This window comes from Nipponia nippon, unplaced genomic scaffold, assembly GCF_047370975.1.
Source record: "Nipponia nippon isolate SJK-2023a ecotype South Korea unplaced genomic scaffold, ASM4737097v1 scaffold_26, whole genome shotgun sequence".
In the NCBI taxonomy this organism is placed as follows: Eukaryota; Metazoa; Chordata; class Aves; order Pelecaniformes; family Threskiornithidae; genus Nipponia; species Nipponia nippon.
The window spans coordinates 509,011-525,087 of NW_028262343.1; the positions used below are offsets into that span (position 1 = coordinate 509,011).

At 39.5% G+C, this 16,077-nt stretch overlaps 1 protein-coding gene and 1 non-coding gene across 4 annotated transcripts in view; both read right to left on the reverse strand.

Annotated features, from left to right (window-relative positions):
- LOC148055125 (zinc finger RNA-binding protein-like) overlaps positions 1–15,305 on the reverse strand; it is a 47,031-nt gene extending 31,726 nt beyond the window's left edge. For all 3 annotated transcript variants that reach the window (XR_015705799.1, XM_087762434.1, XM_087762433.1), the window contains exons 1-2: positions 15,188–15,305; positions 14,804–14,888 (exon numbers count right to left, since the gene is read on the reverse strand). Coding sequence is in view for 2 of the 3 variants with exons in the window: in XM_087762434.1 (XP_087618560.1) it covers positions 14,804–14,888; positions 15,188–15,224 (122 nt within the window). In the remaining variant the exon portion in view is untranslated. The remainder of the gene's footprint in view (positions 1–14,803; positions 14,889–15,187) is intronic.
- On the reverse strand, positions 2,506–2,642 carry LOC148055126 (small nucleolar RNA SNORA66). The gene has a single exon (XR_015705889.1). It is a non-coding gene; the product is annotated as a small nucleolar RNA SNORA66 (small nucleolar RNA).
- Positions 15,306–16,077: the final 772 nt, after the last annotated feature.

Sequence of the window (16,077 nt, forward strand, 5' to 3'; positions counted from 1 at the left end):
AAACATTTAAAAATCCCAGATTTGATTATACTTGTCTGTTCTACAAACAGACCTGGAACAGCTATCTATCTATGCATACACTTTAATGGCTTTTAATATCTCTCTTCTGTCCCCATTAAAAAGGCTGTATCATTTTGAAGTTTCTGTGGATGCAGATATATCATGCAGGTGATGACTTTCTTCTTAGCAAGGGGGGATGTGTTGTGTTCCACTGCTTGAAAAGAACCCAAGTCTTTCATTCAAAATAATACAGAAGTCTTACACTGTTATCTTTTCATGACTGATAAGTTTAAGTGTTTCAGTAGTTCTTCAATAAAACTGACATACCTGTCAAATTAAGAAAAATACTACTTTTCTGTGAGAGCTCATTACTGACCTGCACTTGCATGATGTTTTTCAGTAAACCACATTAAATCAATAAGATTTAAGACTTGCGTGAAAATTAGCTCAGAACTCTTAAATTTAAGGCAGAGACACTTTAAATACACACCTCTGATAAGGGACTTTTCCCACAAAAGTTTAGAATTATAAAAGCTGGCCCCACTCACTCATACAGAAGTCCACTGCCTCACAACATGAAGCATCTAAAGAACAGACAGTCAGATTGAGCAAGATGACTGCAACCAGAGATCTGGCAATCACATGCTGAGACTAATCTGCTTCTCTTAAATTTGCAGGTAGGACATTAATATGTGGCTATTTACTAAGAATGAGTAAATATTAACAGTGTAAATAAAAAATTATGGCTTCAAAGGCTTAATTATTTGAACTGAAACTAATATTATTGTCCTATATTGATCTATAACTGTGCATTATGATTAAAAGTCTAGAATAGTTATTTTTAAACAAAGTGAACTAGGCAAAATATCACTATCTGGAACAATGATATGAAATGGGGATTGAGTGATTATTCTGAAATTTTTAGTACACTTCCTGCACCGCTTTTCAATAATATTTAAGAATCTCTACAGGGTTTCACATCTCCATAGCACTATTAAAAGATAATTCAAAACCAATTTCATGCCTATCAAGGAGGTATTATCCCCTATTTTTTTAGAAGAAAACAGAAAAATGAAATCTCACTTGAAGCAAACATACTCAGTGGCAAAGTGGAACTGCAGCATGGTTATGCTCAAAACCAAAAGGAACAAGAAGTTACAGTATTTTTTTCCTAAAGACTGCAATATTCTCTCTGACATAACTACCAGAAACAAAGCACCTTTTAACTATAGATACTATTATTTTTGCAAAAGACGTTTCCATAACTCTCTTGTGTTCAGTAACAACTTATTATTTTTTAAGAAAAACTGATTTTGTCATTTTAATTACAGCAGAATCCATTAACTTCAATATATATATAAAAAAACATTCTTACAGCAGAAACACACAGAGAAAATATTATTATTGGACTTACATGCCTGGACTCCACCTTCTTCCCATCTTAGGCCTTTGATTGCTTAAAAAAAAAACCACTTGCCTTCCATCCAAATTTAATTCAGTTGTGAGCTGTACCCACAATTATGTTTCATTTTATTTTCAGCTTCTTAGCATAACAGTGGAAGGAAAAGACCTGAACCACTCTGGTGTAGCTCCCACCACTGCTTGAAACAATTCCTCCTACTTGATGTATATAGGCAGTTTTTCTGTTTTGTCAGTTTAAGGTGAGAAATCAGACTCCACCAGAAAATTTAGGAAGACTATTTTATGATGGTAAAAGTGAATGACAATCTATAAAATTAGGCTGCATTATCTACATATCTAACAGTACAGAAGTGTAAAATATTCAAAAGTTCTGAGGTAATTCACATTATCATATGTATCTACTAAAAATACATTAAATTGAGAAAACAGGCAGCAGACTATTTAACTCAGACTGCACTTGAACACATCAACAGTCTAATACTGCCAACAAGGAAAAGTCTTGCTCCATCCTATCCCCACTCTTATTCTTCCCTCCTCCCATATACCAAACCTGGCTATGCCATCCTATTCCATCCCTAGTGCTAGTTCTGCTACTTGTCAAGCTATTCAGAGCACTGATTTAACTCATTAATCTAGCAGAAAACTATGAGAACTTTTTTGGTTTTGCTGGGATCATTTTCTAACATGGTAGAAACGTTCGAAACATTGGAGCTCACAAAACAGTCTGCTGAGTGCCAGAACCCACATAAGTTATATGTGTGGAAGCAGGGGAAAAAATGGGAGGGGGAGAAAGAACAGGGACCTGTCCAGGAAGTATTAATTTGGCTCTTCAAGTTTCATGAAACCATGCTTAAGTTACTATTACAAAATACAATACAGTGTTCACAACACACTATGAGGTAACAGTATCAGTCAGTTTATCAAAGAAAATGCTTTTGTTCTCAGAATATATATGATTAAAGCTGCCCAACAGTTTACAGTATTTAATACTGTGAAGAGATTGTGATCATTATGAGCAGGACTATTAACAAGATTCTGCTACAGTTAGTTTCATTTCTTCTGTGCTATTTTTGTATCAAACTTCCTTATCATGTTATAGAGTTAACAGCCCCAATCATTTGATTTCTAAGGCTAATATAGTTCTATGACCATGTTTACTTTAGCAAACCTGTTCCCCTTGCTTCTGCAACATCATACAGAGCTAGTGATCAAGTTTGCAAGACTACAAGAAAAATATTCTAGAATTGACTGCTTCTTCCTTTTTAAAAATTATGTTACACTATGTTACAGAAATTCATGGCAACATCTTTTCTAAATTTATGATGTTTCTTTCTCCCCATGGTCTTACTGAGAACCTTTTAACATTAAGATGACCAGACACTTTCATGTAATTAATTTATATAAAAAGATTTTTGTGCCAACTTCATTTAACTTACAAGAGTTTTTAATCCTTGTTTGGTGATTAGTGCCTCATCGCATTTGCCGAGATGAACTTACCTCCTCCCAGACTATTTTGCCAGACTCCCTATTCCACTGATCTTTCTTGCAGTTGTTCTTTGTACCTATCCTAGTATTATCTACTCTTCTTTCTTGATGGCAAGAACTGTATGCATCATTTCAGATGAAGTTTCAGCTGTGCTACCCACTCTGCTCCAGACTGCTTTCTTTCCAAACGGTCTAGCTTCCTCAGAGCAGCTTCTTGTAAAGTTACCTGTGTATTGACAATATTTCCCTTGCATCAAATATCACAACACACCATACTAATATAAATACTAAGTAAGACTCAAGACCAATCCCTAGGGTACTCCACTGCAATTATTCCTATTTGATAATCACTTTTCTAATTCTACTAACCACCTCTACCAGCTCGTTCTCTACAATTCTTTTACTAATCTCTACATTAAGCAATAATTTTCCATGCTGCACCACATCAAGTATTTCAACTCAGTCCCAATAAAAGACTCCAAAAGACTTAGGCACCTGATCAAGTTATTAGAGCAACAATGAAATACAGTATGTCAGCTGAGCTATGGTAACAAACCACATGCGTGTTCTTCACCACAACAAAGTAATTCAGTTTAGCTTAATCCCCCAACACAGTGGGGAAAAAGTTGAACCAGACTACAAGCGGACAGAGAAGCTAACTGATTTACTTGGTAACTTAGCGAGTTTTCTTTGTAGGTCAATTCTTCTCTTCCCCAAAATAAATTCTAATATCCTTATTAGCATCTTTGAGTTCAAGGAATTCTAGCACTCTTCATATGAAAAGATACGCAGTCCAACTGGCTTTACTAACTAGGCAGAGCTTAAAAATCACAGAAAAATTTAGGCTGAAACAAAGATTTGGAGGTCATCTGTTCTAACCCTGTGCTCAAAGCACAGCTAATTTCGAAGCTACATTAGGTTTCTCAGGGCTTTGTGTCCAGTCAGGTTCCAATCATCTCTAAGAATGGAGATTGCAAGACTGCTCTAGACAACCTGTTCCAGTGGCTGAGCACCCTCACTGTCAAGAATTTTTTCCTTAGTTTATAAAAGATTCAGTTTCAAAAGCAAATGAGTTCTAGACCAACACTTACTTAAAACAAATCCAGTTTGTAAACGTTCAATTCAAGGTAACTTCATATTACAATTCTTACAGTGTTTTAACTTACTGTCAAAATAAACACCATTCTTTAAGAAGTTACAGGCAAAGGACTTTGCAGCTCCAAATCTTACTCTGCTGTACTGCTCTAATAATACCTCTTCTACCAGAGATTTTAATTCAAAAAGAATATATTTTATTCATACCACACCTATTTCTTTAGCTGATCATAATAGTAACAGTGCTTCCCCACCAAGCTCACTTTAATTTCTATTTTCTAGGAACACAATTCTTCAATACTCATCTTCTGGCTTGGATTTCTATTTCACTGTGTTTTCACTATCCCAGCCACAGCCAGTTTACAGTCTACATGTTGCACTCAATTGTTCTGCTCCAGGCTCTGTAGATGTATGTTTCAGTCAACTACAGAAGGTTATTTCCAGCACCTTACCTAATGTTTTTTGTCTCTACCTGCCCTAAACTGCTACATGCATATCCCTATTTCCCCATGGTCTTTGCTTCCTCCTCCCAAATAAGCTTGCTTCTATGCAAAAGTTTTACACCCCAGCGTATACCTAGCTTGCTCTCATCTTCCACATCTTACCTAAGGAACCTCAAGATAGAAAGAATTAATTCTTTACACATAATTATTGTACTACAGTGCATGAGAAAAGTATTTTTTGTAAAACACCTTTGACTCAAATCTTTGAATAACAACTATACTAATTTCTACTGACATTAACAATGGAAAATACTAATCTTTCTGATGCATTAGTATCAGAAAAAGCACCACATATTATGAAATACCACTATGATATTAAGCCTCCTAGATAAGACTGACTGCAGTGAGCTGTGACCATGTATCTTTCTCCATACTAATCTCCATTTCCATGTCAATCTGATTTTCTGGGGAGTGAAGGGCCACACTGGCTCACAATCTTGCAGAATTCATCCCAGAGCAAAGGCCACAGCAAAAATTAGTCTTGTCCACATTGCTGTCTGGTGTATGAAACTCCTTTCACCAAGTGAAATGAAGTTTTCCTGAGACAGGTGCATTTTTTACTTTGATACTTTGCAAACGGACATAAGACTAACACTGCAGCTACTTTCATGGTATCAACGTTTAATATTGCTGTGTACACTCAGAACTGTGATTCTTAAACAGTGTAACATGTAAAAATCTTTTTCCCATTTGCAAATTCTAAGTCCCCATTCCAAAACACTAAGGCATCAAAGAGTTATTAAGATCTCCCTGCCCAATTCCACACCACAAATTAAGCTATAGTATAGCTTATAAAAATCAATTAAACTACAATATAGCTTTAAAAAAAGTACAATTCTAGGTAGATATTTAGCCTGGAAAAGTCCAGCCTAAAACACTTACATTTGGCTAAGTTGTACTAAAACACCAGCAACAAAGTCCACACCCTGAGAACAAGCTCTCAAAAAGAGGGTGCTAGCCATCACTACTCCATATTAGTTATTAAAGTAACTAGATTATTTCATATTTGTTAGTAATTTTTATTCCCCTTTTCAAAACCCCAAATATTCAAGAAGCAATTAAAAAAATCTTTTCTGAACTGCACAAACATCTTCAACAAGGAAACTGTAGCAGTGTTTTTTATATAGAAAAAGAAATATGGGCTTCCAAAGTGAAAAAAAGATGGCAGCACACCTAAAATGATTTTAAGTCAGAAGCTGGCTAGGAGGCAGAAAGTGCTGATCAATAGCAATTAATGAAGTATTGGTGTCCACTTAGCAAAACATTGTTCTCCAGTTCCAAAAACATAAAAATTTGTCTAATTTAAATAGCTATTTAATATAGGTTTGCAAATGAGCAACATTCATCCACAGAAAAAGCTTAGATGAGAACTTGTATTGTAATTAGATCTAAAAACAACAGAATCCTCACTTGTTAGTTACTTTTACATAATGACACTGATAGAAGGTCTGGATTTCCTGTAATTTATCAGCCCAAGAATGACAGAGAATTAAGAGCATATAAATTTAAGAAACAAATACTAAATTATCTTCTGGAGAACACTTTGCTCTTGTCCTTTTTCATTTCCAGCTATTGGCCTTTTCTAATAAAAAAGTGTTGAGGTTTTTTTGTAAAAAAAAAAAAATAAAGAAAAATTGAAGGTAGAAAGCTTTATTTATTGCACATTAACAATATCAAGAAAATGCAACACTTTGATATAATGCTATCTATTTTGCCAGGTAATAACTTCAGGTGACTTAAGATTGTAAGATATTTTATTTTCCACATTAGGATATTTGTGAAGTCAGTCATGCGTTAAGAAACTTAATAAGGTATCTGTAGCAATTATTGTCAGAGGAATACACTTTCAGAAAAATGCAGTCGATTTCCATATAAGATATATAGCACATAAAAGGTATATATAGAGGAAAGCACATAAAAGATTCCCTATAAGCCTTGCTTTTCATCACACTGACTGATTTAATTTAAAAACAAAAATGAATTGTAATTCATGTGCACATAAGCTGAAGGAATACAAAAATGCTGATCTCCAATGCATCTCCATACTAACAACCAACACACACATTAACACTGCTGCTATTCCAGCTCTGTTTAGGGCGATGAACACTGAAAACTCTTCCTAGAGGCAAAGGACATTTAATTATTTTTTTTTTTTTTTTAGTTTTCTGAAGAGTGCTATTTTGATATAGAGTTACAATCAGGACTAAAACCAAACTACCAGCTTCCTCAGAAATGACAACTTCTAAAACATATTCCTTGCAGGTTTTTTTGCATGCAAATGCAGAAGTGATTTTCAGGCTAGCTTAGCACAACACTTAAGCTACTCTTAAAAATAATTTTTAAAATACAAATATCTTGAACTAAAAAAAAAAAACAAAACAAAACATCACCACCACCCCAATTAAGCCTTATTTCTCGAATTCTAACTTTTAGGAATATTTGAAAATTTTAGCATTAAGGAAACCACATTTGTTGAGACCTAACTGCCAGATATCTCAAAATTTCATAGACTACTCTATTAGTATCAGAATAGCGAAAAAAACAATTTTGCAGTTTTTCTTTCAGGGATATGAAGACTGAAACAAGTATGACCTAACTCTCCAAAAACTGAAAGAAGCAGTACAATCTGCTGCTTCTTCAGTTTCTAACCTAGGAAGAGGCACTACTGAGTAACTGGTCAGATGAAGTTTCAGGTGTGTTAACTGAACCTAGGCAGATTAAAGTTAAAAAAAAAAAAAAAATCAAATTAGCTTTTTTCTCCTAAACATACTTGACAATAAACAGCATAAAATCGTGAAATGAAATATTGCACTAGTAAGTTGTATTTTAGAAGACTTCTGGTTTTCTAGAGCCTGTCACTCACTATAAGCATAAAATTTTGAAGACTGAATTTATCTTTTTAATCTAATGAAAATTATTATTTCCTATTATTACAACTTTGTGAACAGAACATTGTAACACAATTCACTAGGCCTGAAGGCATGCACACGTGCAATACTCTTGAATCCAGTTAAATTTTAGCAGTTCCTGGTAACATATTCTACGGTTTAACTACACGTGGCGTAAAAAAGACAGTTCTCTGTAGTAATTTTGAATTTCCCTTCCTCTTCCATGTTTCTAAAAACATCCTTGCGTCATTCCATTACAAACAAAAAATACCAATTGCTAATGGATAGCTAAACCATATACTATCAATAACTCATCTCAAAGATGAACAGCCTCATGTTTTCAATACACCCTTACTGCTTTGTTCATCTTCACATTTAGTCTCACTACCTGACTGAAATCCAATCAAATTTTGCAATATTTTCCTCACTGTATATCACAACATAACTGCAAGTGTCTGTAACAGTGATGCAAATACATGCTCTGTATCTACCTCTCTTTACTCAGTCGCACACAATGGACGGCTCAATGCCTATACGGCTTCCTTCATCACCAAAACATTGTTTTTATTCAAGTCTAGTTAACAGCAATGTTCACAATGATAATGCAAGACAAAAAGAACTGAGCTTGAGATGTTACATCTGCCTGAAAAAGTACTAACTACTAACATTTTCCCTGTCAAAATCACAGAATGGTTGAGGTTGGAAGGGACCTCTGGAGGTCATCTGGGGGTCCAATCCCGCTCAAGCAGGGCCACCTAAAGCCAGTTGCCTAGGATCATGTCCAGGCAACATGGCTTTTGAATATCTCCAAGGAGGGAGACTCCACAAGTTCCCTGGGCAACCTGTGCCAGTGCTCAGTCACACTCACAGTGTAAAAAAAAAAAAAAAAAAAAAAAAAAAGTTTCCTGATGTTCAGAGGGAACCTCCTGTATTTCAGTTTGTGCCCATTGCCTCTGGTCCTGTCACTGGGCACCACTGAAAAGAGCCTGGCTCTGTCCTCTTTGCACCCTTCCTTCAGGTATTTATATACATTAATAAGATCCCCCCTGAGCCTTCTCATCTCTAGGCTAAACAGTCCCAGCTCTCTCAGCCTTTCCTCATAGGAGAGAGGCTCCAGTCCCTTCATCATCTTTGTGGCCTTTCATTGGACTCTCTCCAGTATGTCCATGTCTCTCTTGCACTAGGGAGCCCAGAACTGGACACAGAACTCCAGGTGTGGCCTCACCAGTGCTGGGTTAGAGAGGAAGGATCAGCTCCCTTGACCTGCTGGCAATACTTTGTCTAATGCAGCCCAGGATGCCATTTGCCACCTTTGCTGCAAGGGCACATTGTTGGCTCAAGTTCAACTTGGTGTCCACCAGGACCCCCCAGGTCCTTTTCTGCCAAGCTGCTTTCCATCTGGGTGGCCCCCAGCATATATTGGTGCATGGGGTTGTTCCTCCCCAGGTGCTGGACTTTGCACTTCCCCCTGTTGAACTTCACAAGGTTCTTGTCAGCCCATTTCTCCAGCCCGTTGAGACCTCTCTCTCTCTGAATGGCAGTGCAACCCTCCGGCACATCAGCCACTGCTCCCAGTTTTGTGTCATCAGCAAACTTGCTGAGGGTACGCTCTGCCCCATCATCCAGATCATTAATGAAGATGTTAAACAGAAAAAAAAAAAGCTAAAATTGGCAAGTTCTCTATAAAAGGAAAGAAACTTCACTAGTATGGGAAAACTGTATTCAATTCTTAAAACATTCTTTATTTCCTGCCTTAAGCTACTATTTTGCTTTTCTAGGTACCAATAATGCAACTACACTTTAACCTACCATTTTTGCATTTAAGTAGCAGACAAAATTTTACACATAATTTAACACCCCAGAGTTAAGCCTACCACTATCAATCCATTTTGAGGTTACAACTAAAAAGGACATAACTATACCATTAACAGAAAAGCTTCCTCAGCTGCTTGGTTCCTACATCATAAAGGTTGGAAAGGACCTCCGAGATCATCGAGTCCAACCGTTAACCTAACTGCCAGGTCCACCTCTAAACCATATCCCTAAGAACCACATCCACACGTTTCTTGAATACTTCCAGGGACCGTGATTGTACCACTTCCCTAGGCAGTCTGTTCCAATGCCTAACCACTCCCTCCGTGAAGAAATTTTTCCTAATATCCAACCTAAACCTCCCCTGGCACAACTTGAGGCCATTTCCTCTCATCCTATCACTTGTTACTAGGGAGAAGAGACCGACCCCCACCTCGCTACAACCTCCTTTCAGGTAGTTGTAGAGAGCAATAAGGTCTCCCCTCAGCCTCCTCTTCTCCAGACTAAACAACCCCAGCTCCCTCAGCCACTCCTCATAAGACTTGTGCTCTAGACCCTTCACCAGCTTCCTTGCCCTTCTTTGGACACGCTCCAGCACCTCAATGTCCTTCTTGTAGTGAGGGGCCCAAAACTGAACACAGTACTCGAGGTGCGGCCTCACCAGTGCCGAGTACAGGGGCACTATCACCTCCCTGGTCCTGCTGGCCACACTATTCCTGATACAAGCCAGGATGCCATTGGCCCTCTTGGCCACCTGAGCACACTGCTGGCTCATGTTCAGGCGGCTGTCAACCAACACCCCCAGGTCCTTTTCCACCAGGCAGCTCTCCAGCCACTCCTCCCCCAGCCTGTAGCGTTGCATGGGGTTGTTGTGACCCAGGTGCGGGACCCGGGGGGAGGACTAGTTGGCAGACTTCCCTCCTAAAAATGACAAAGGCTCCTCTGATTAGTGAGGCATCTTTCCTCCCCAATTACCACCACCTCCTCTGTCTCCCCAACATTAGGCAACTGCAATACTGGCATACAGCCCATGTTAACAAACCCAGAGCCCCTTATTGCCTTTCTAATGTTGACATATCTCCTTTGAGAGCGGGACCTCACTGATCTGAAAATAAGTCTATCAAAATCTTTTTATGAACAGCAGTAACTTACTGGAGGCTTCTTGTGTACATTAAATAAGCTAGAACAGCATGTTTAAGATAGCACTTCAGACTAACATAGATTGAACAAAGGAGAATCAGCACCATGCAGCTCAGTCATATTCAGTGAAGTCCCTTTTGCTAAAAATGCATATCCTTTAAGATGTGATGCAACTCAAGATAGCATGGGCATAAAGTTCACAGAAAGAAAGCATTTGGAGTTTTTACACTATGATATAAGTACAACCATCCTATGATAAAACTATGATTACTTTCATTCCCCATGCATTTTAGAATGGGGTACATATAACAATACTGTAAGATGAATAAATGTTTTTCTTAACATAAGTTTAAGTCTAGTGGTACATTTTCACTTCAGAATAAGCCTTAAGTCCTACTCAGTATTGTCCCTATCTTCCTGTTGTCCACCAGTACAAGTCTGAATTATGTTTAGTGATACTTTAAGCTTGGGCTAGCATGTTTTGAAACCAGTATCTAGTTGAAGAAGAGGTAACTGGGGCAGACACTGAAGACAAAAGTGAAGTTAATTAGAAGTACTAACAAATATGAAAAAACACTCCACCCCCAAACAATTCTCAATAGCCAACTTATCCATCCACAGCATTTCACCTTCCTTTGCTGTTCTACATCAGTCTCGAATATCCTGTAACATCATGCACTGCACTTGAATGCCAAACTAGCTATAATTGCAAGAGTTCACTTCCATATGGCTGCCTAGAATGCATCTTAACCTAAACTCACAGGCACTGTGATTGGCTCTGGACCCTAACTGCTACAATTGCCTTTATCTGTGAAGGCTCACCACACTTCGTAATATTCACACTACTTGATAGCAATTCAAAGTTAACAAATCACTCCTAACTACCCAAGAATCTCCCATCTGTGACCGGTCTCATTAGAGCAGGGACACAGTATGAATATGACTAAGATGAAACTCAGACACCCAAAGATTCTTTATCTTCTTAACAGAAACCAAAATCCTAACACAAGGTTAATTAAATGAGACCACCACATTTGTACACTTCTCTGTCCAAACATTTCTCAATGTCCCTATCTCTCCATCAGCATCCCCACATTTCAGTCAGCCAACTTTAAAACAAAAGCATAACTATGCCTTTTCTCCAGCACTGAATCAAGAATGCTAATATTGAATTAATAAGATGAAAGACAAGCCAATATTAGGTTGTTCATTTCAAACTGAATAGACACAGTGGTTCAGATTGCCACAGAACGCACACACACGTGCAAAGTAAAGACCAGTATCACCAAATTCCACATTTATTTCAGGCTCCTAAATAGATTAATACAGTTATTTGAATAAGTAACAGACGAGTTCTGCATTGCATGCAGGTTTATAACCTTAGGCCCCAATACCACCACTAGCAGAAAGTACAAAGGTATTGCAATATTCAGAGAAATTTCCTGTATTGGTATTTGCATAATCTAATGCTTCTCTCATTAAGTCACGATGTTATGACTGGGTAGTACACACAAAGAATTTTGAATGAGCGGGGCAGCAGGAAATTTTATGCAGTGACAACACTGAAAGGAACAAGAATGCTTCTAATCCATTATTTACAGGTTTAAAGGGCACTTAGCTCTTTTGCTGCCTTTGATTAAATATGAAACGAGTTAAGATTTCAAATGTGCTTTATGAAAACTAGTATTTATGAACTAATAAAAACAGACATCCATTCCCTTTCTTCTAGTCAATTCAGGGAACTATACTGCTTACACTGTTACAACAGTAAATATATTATCAACTCCTACACACAGTACTCATGAATTTCCCAAATCCAAGACCTAACATCTGAGCAGCTACCAATCTGGCCTTTATAACTGCTTCAAATATCATTATTTGATGTTAAGGTTATATTCCTTGGACAAATTTTAATTTATCCTTCATGTGAAGGATGAGGGAATATTTAAATGATCCACCATGGCCACACATAAACTAGAATCACAGGAACACACAGTGATTTCTATGCCAATAATAGCTTCATCATTTTTTCAATTGTTGATTTTAAGAAGCTATTTCCTTGAACTCAATAGTTCTAATACATTGTCCCTTCACTACTATTAATGCAAATTAGAATATTGTCATTTTGAGAAACTGGAATTCCAACAGGGTTTATACTGGTCTACAAGTCTAGAATTAAATATGGAAAACCTTTACTACAAGCACCTTTCAAATATCATTCAGTTAGTATAGCAGATTTTTCTCCTTTGAAATTATTTATCAGAAACTATTTAGACTCTCTTCTTTCTGATGCAAAGTTGTTTTTGTTTTTTTCTTCTGCATGTCTCCAGCTGAAGATTTAACAGTTTCATACTTTGAGACATTCCAAGAAAGGCTTGTATCCTAAAAAGAACTGCACAGATTTTTTGCACTTCGCTGAAGTAAGTGCTGAAATCAACATGATTCTATATATTATCATTAGGGAGCACTGACTGAGATTCCTTTAAAGTTGCAGCCTAAAGTTCTTCCAGTGCATCAGAATTTTTGACAGTCATTTTTTTAAGAGAGAACCCAAAAAAATGTGAGTAATAATGTGTTTATTATGAAAGTTTCTGTTACTTGCTATAAAAACTACAGCACTAGGAGTTTTAAATGGCACATATAAAAAAAACTAAGGTGTTCAGTTTCAAGTGTCTGATTTGCCCTCCTAAAACAACTTGCTATTTTGAGCAACTTTTTAAAAATCCATGGATTAGTCCTATGGCCAGTTTTTTTTTTTTTTGTAGATTTATGAGACTCACCTATGTATTAACTATGCAGATAAACATCCATTTGTATTCTCTATTATCCTAGTTTCTAATGACACAGGAATTTTGTTATTCTATAAACTGTTACTTTGAACACTGGTAACAATCTTAGAAGACTTGTTGCAATATTATCTTCCCCTGCCACCACCATCTCTTTCTCAAATATACTGGAGTGGAACATACATTTTGTAGCAATAAATGGAATAATAATTTTAAAAAATTAATCTCTACTTCAAGACTGCAGATATATGCATCTCAGTTTATTATTCACTTAAAGATTGTTTATTTATTTACAAAAAAAATTCCTCTATGCTATCTAGAAACTCCTTCATACCCCATGACAACCCAGTTTCAAATTTCACTATAACTGTCAAGTTAAACATAAACATACTGTGAGCACCTAATCTTAAAAGAACTAGAAGATGAGCTAAGTTTAATCCTCTCCTTTAACTATTATACATTGGAGTAAATGAAAATTAGTGTACTTTATGTCCATTTCCAGGAAAGGATAGAAAGAATAGATTTGGAGTCATTCCAAGACCCCCATAAAACTGTATATTCCTGAAACTATGTCAGGTATGCAATTTTGATTAGCTAGTTAACAGTAGCACACATCTGCATTTGTTTGTTAATAACCCCTCATATATTTGCTTTATTCTTCTGTTTTTCCCATTAACCAAGACTTAGGGATCAAGGAAGGTCTTTATTACAGATTTATGAAACGAATAATGTAAATTCAAATGTGGACTTCAAGGTGCTACTCCAATACAAGCTAAAAATGTGAAGATGTTCCTGATTGTATCTGGTTTTTGCCAAATTAAGTAATTTGATTTCAGTAAAAGTGAGATAATAAATGCTACCAATTACTTTTTAACAATCTGATACGCAATTTGGATGCACAAAGAGTACAAAGATACAAAGATTTAAGGCAGTATATCTATACAAGATGTACAGTTACAGATCCCTGAGCTCCACTACAAGACCTGCTCCTGGTCTTAGATATCCAAGTAGGAAATACTTTTAAAAGGTACCTGGCCCTGAAAGTACCTTTGCTACTTTCTGAAAGACATTAATTATAACATCGCTTCAGTGGAATAAGACAGTCCCCTGTATTTTCTGGTGCTTCAGCTCTTCCCTTATCCATCCAGTCTCCCATAGGTCGGGTTGGTGTAATTTTAACCTATGTTAAAACGGATTCCATCCTCCCACACTGACATAGGGGGAGGCAAAGACTTGGGTAGCAAGCCCCATCTTCCTTAAAGCTGAAGAAGAAGGGCCCGAGGGCAGCAGACAGTAACTCGCTGGCGTTGTTGACCGCAAGTGGCCATTTTAATTTAAGGGCCTTGGGACCCGATGCTGCCGCTGATTCTCCTCCTCCCCATCCTCACACCCCTGGGGATACAGGGAGGGCCTTACCAGGAGGTTAAGGAAACACACCTGCGGGCGGGGCAGACAAGCAAAAGGGTCCCAAGCACAACCATCCGGGAGGAGCGGGGTGCAGAAGAGGCCCCCACACGGGGCGGGGGATGGGAGCAGTCCCGGTCACTCAACCCCGAGGGGGCGGGGAGATCCCGGTCAGGGACACGAGACCGGAGGCGAAGAGGGAAGAGGGGGCTCCGGGCCCGGACAGAGAGAGGGGCGGGGCAGGGCAGGGCAGGGTCGCAGCAGTTACCTATACTGGGCAGCAGCCCCACTATGGGTGAAACCAAAGTAGTTGCCGGTGGCCATTTTGGCATCTTCTCCCAGCCGGCTGGGCACTGCGGCGACGATAACCAAGAGACGGCAGCGGCGGCGGTGGTCGGGGCCATGACAGGAGGCCCGGCGGGGGGGGGGGGGGGAGGGGGGGGGGGGGGGGGGGGCGGGGGGGGGGGGGGGGAGGAAGAGAAGGGGACAGGCAGATAAGAGACAGAAAGAGCGCGCGAGCGCCAAGTCAGACACAGCGCCTCAGGACCCCGCTGCCCGTTCCCCCGCCCCGCGCGCGGGCCGCATCCCCTCCCCCTCACCGCCGCCCCCCCGCGCGCACGGACACAAATAAACACCGAGCGCCGTTACTTACCATAGGTGAACGAAACTACCGGACATATAGGAATCATGAGTCCAAGCTGGCAACAACAACAGTGGCTGAACGCTGAACTCTCAACTCCCACCCCCTCCTCCCCCCGCTTCACCGCCGCACTTGCCCCCTTCCCCCACACACCCACGGCGACAACGGCGGAGTGCAGCCGGGACCGTGTGCACGCGCGAGATGCGTGAGGGGCCGCTGGGAGTTGTAGTCCAGCCCAGGAATGCGCGCCCCCCCTCCACAGAAGAGTGCGCTTGATGCCGCGGGAGCCGCCGCCGCCGCGTTTGAGGCGCGAATCCTCTTGTGCGCATGCGCAGGATGTGCAAAGATTCTTGGGAGCTGTAGTCCCCCTCCCTGAGGCCCAGGCGCGTGGTGGAGCTTCTCTCATAGAGCACTGCACGTAGCGCCCGCCTGCCCCCTTCCTTCCTCCATTATCCCGTGTTCTGCACCACAGTCACACCGCACCTGTACCCGTGGACTCATACTGCAAAGATAGGGTCGGTTTCTCATTCTTGCCTGCAAAGGCACAACGCACCACAGCAGGTAGATCAAGTAACAGAAATCCAGGTGAAATGGTTCACCACCGCCCTTGCCACATACCGGTTTTTGTCCCCACGCACCTACTGCAGGTGTCAGTATTTACCAGCTTTCCCACACAAGTATATTGCCAGCTGAAGACTGACATACACAGCAAGTGCCTAGTTAGCACTCTTGCAAGGCCATGGAGCTAGAAGGCAGCACCTGCAGCTAGTGCACATGTGCAGAGTTCACAGCAAGACCTAGGACTTGTCTAACCTTGCAACAAGTTTTAGATTCACCTGGGCCCCGGGGTGCACCACCACAATCACACATGTGAAGGGCAACATAGCTGTTGTCCAGCTAAA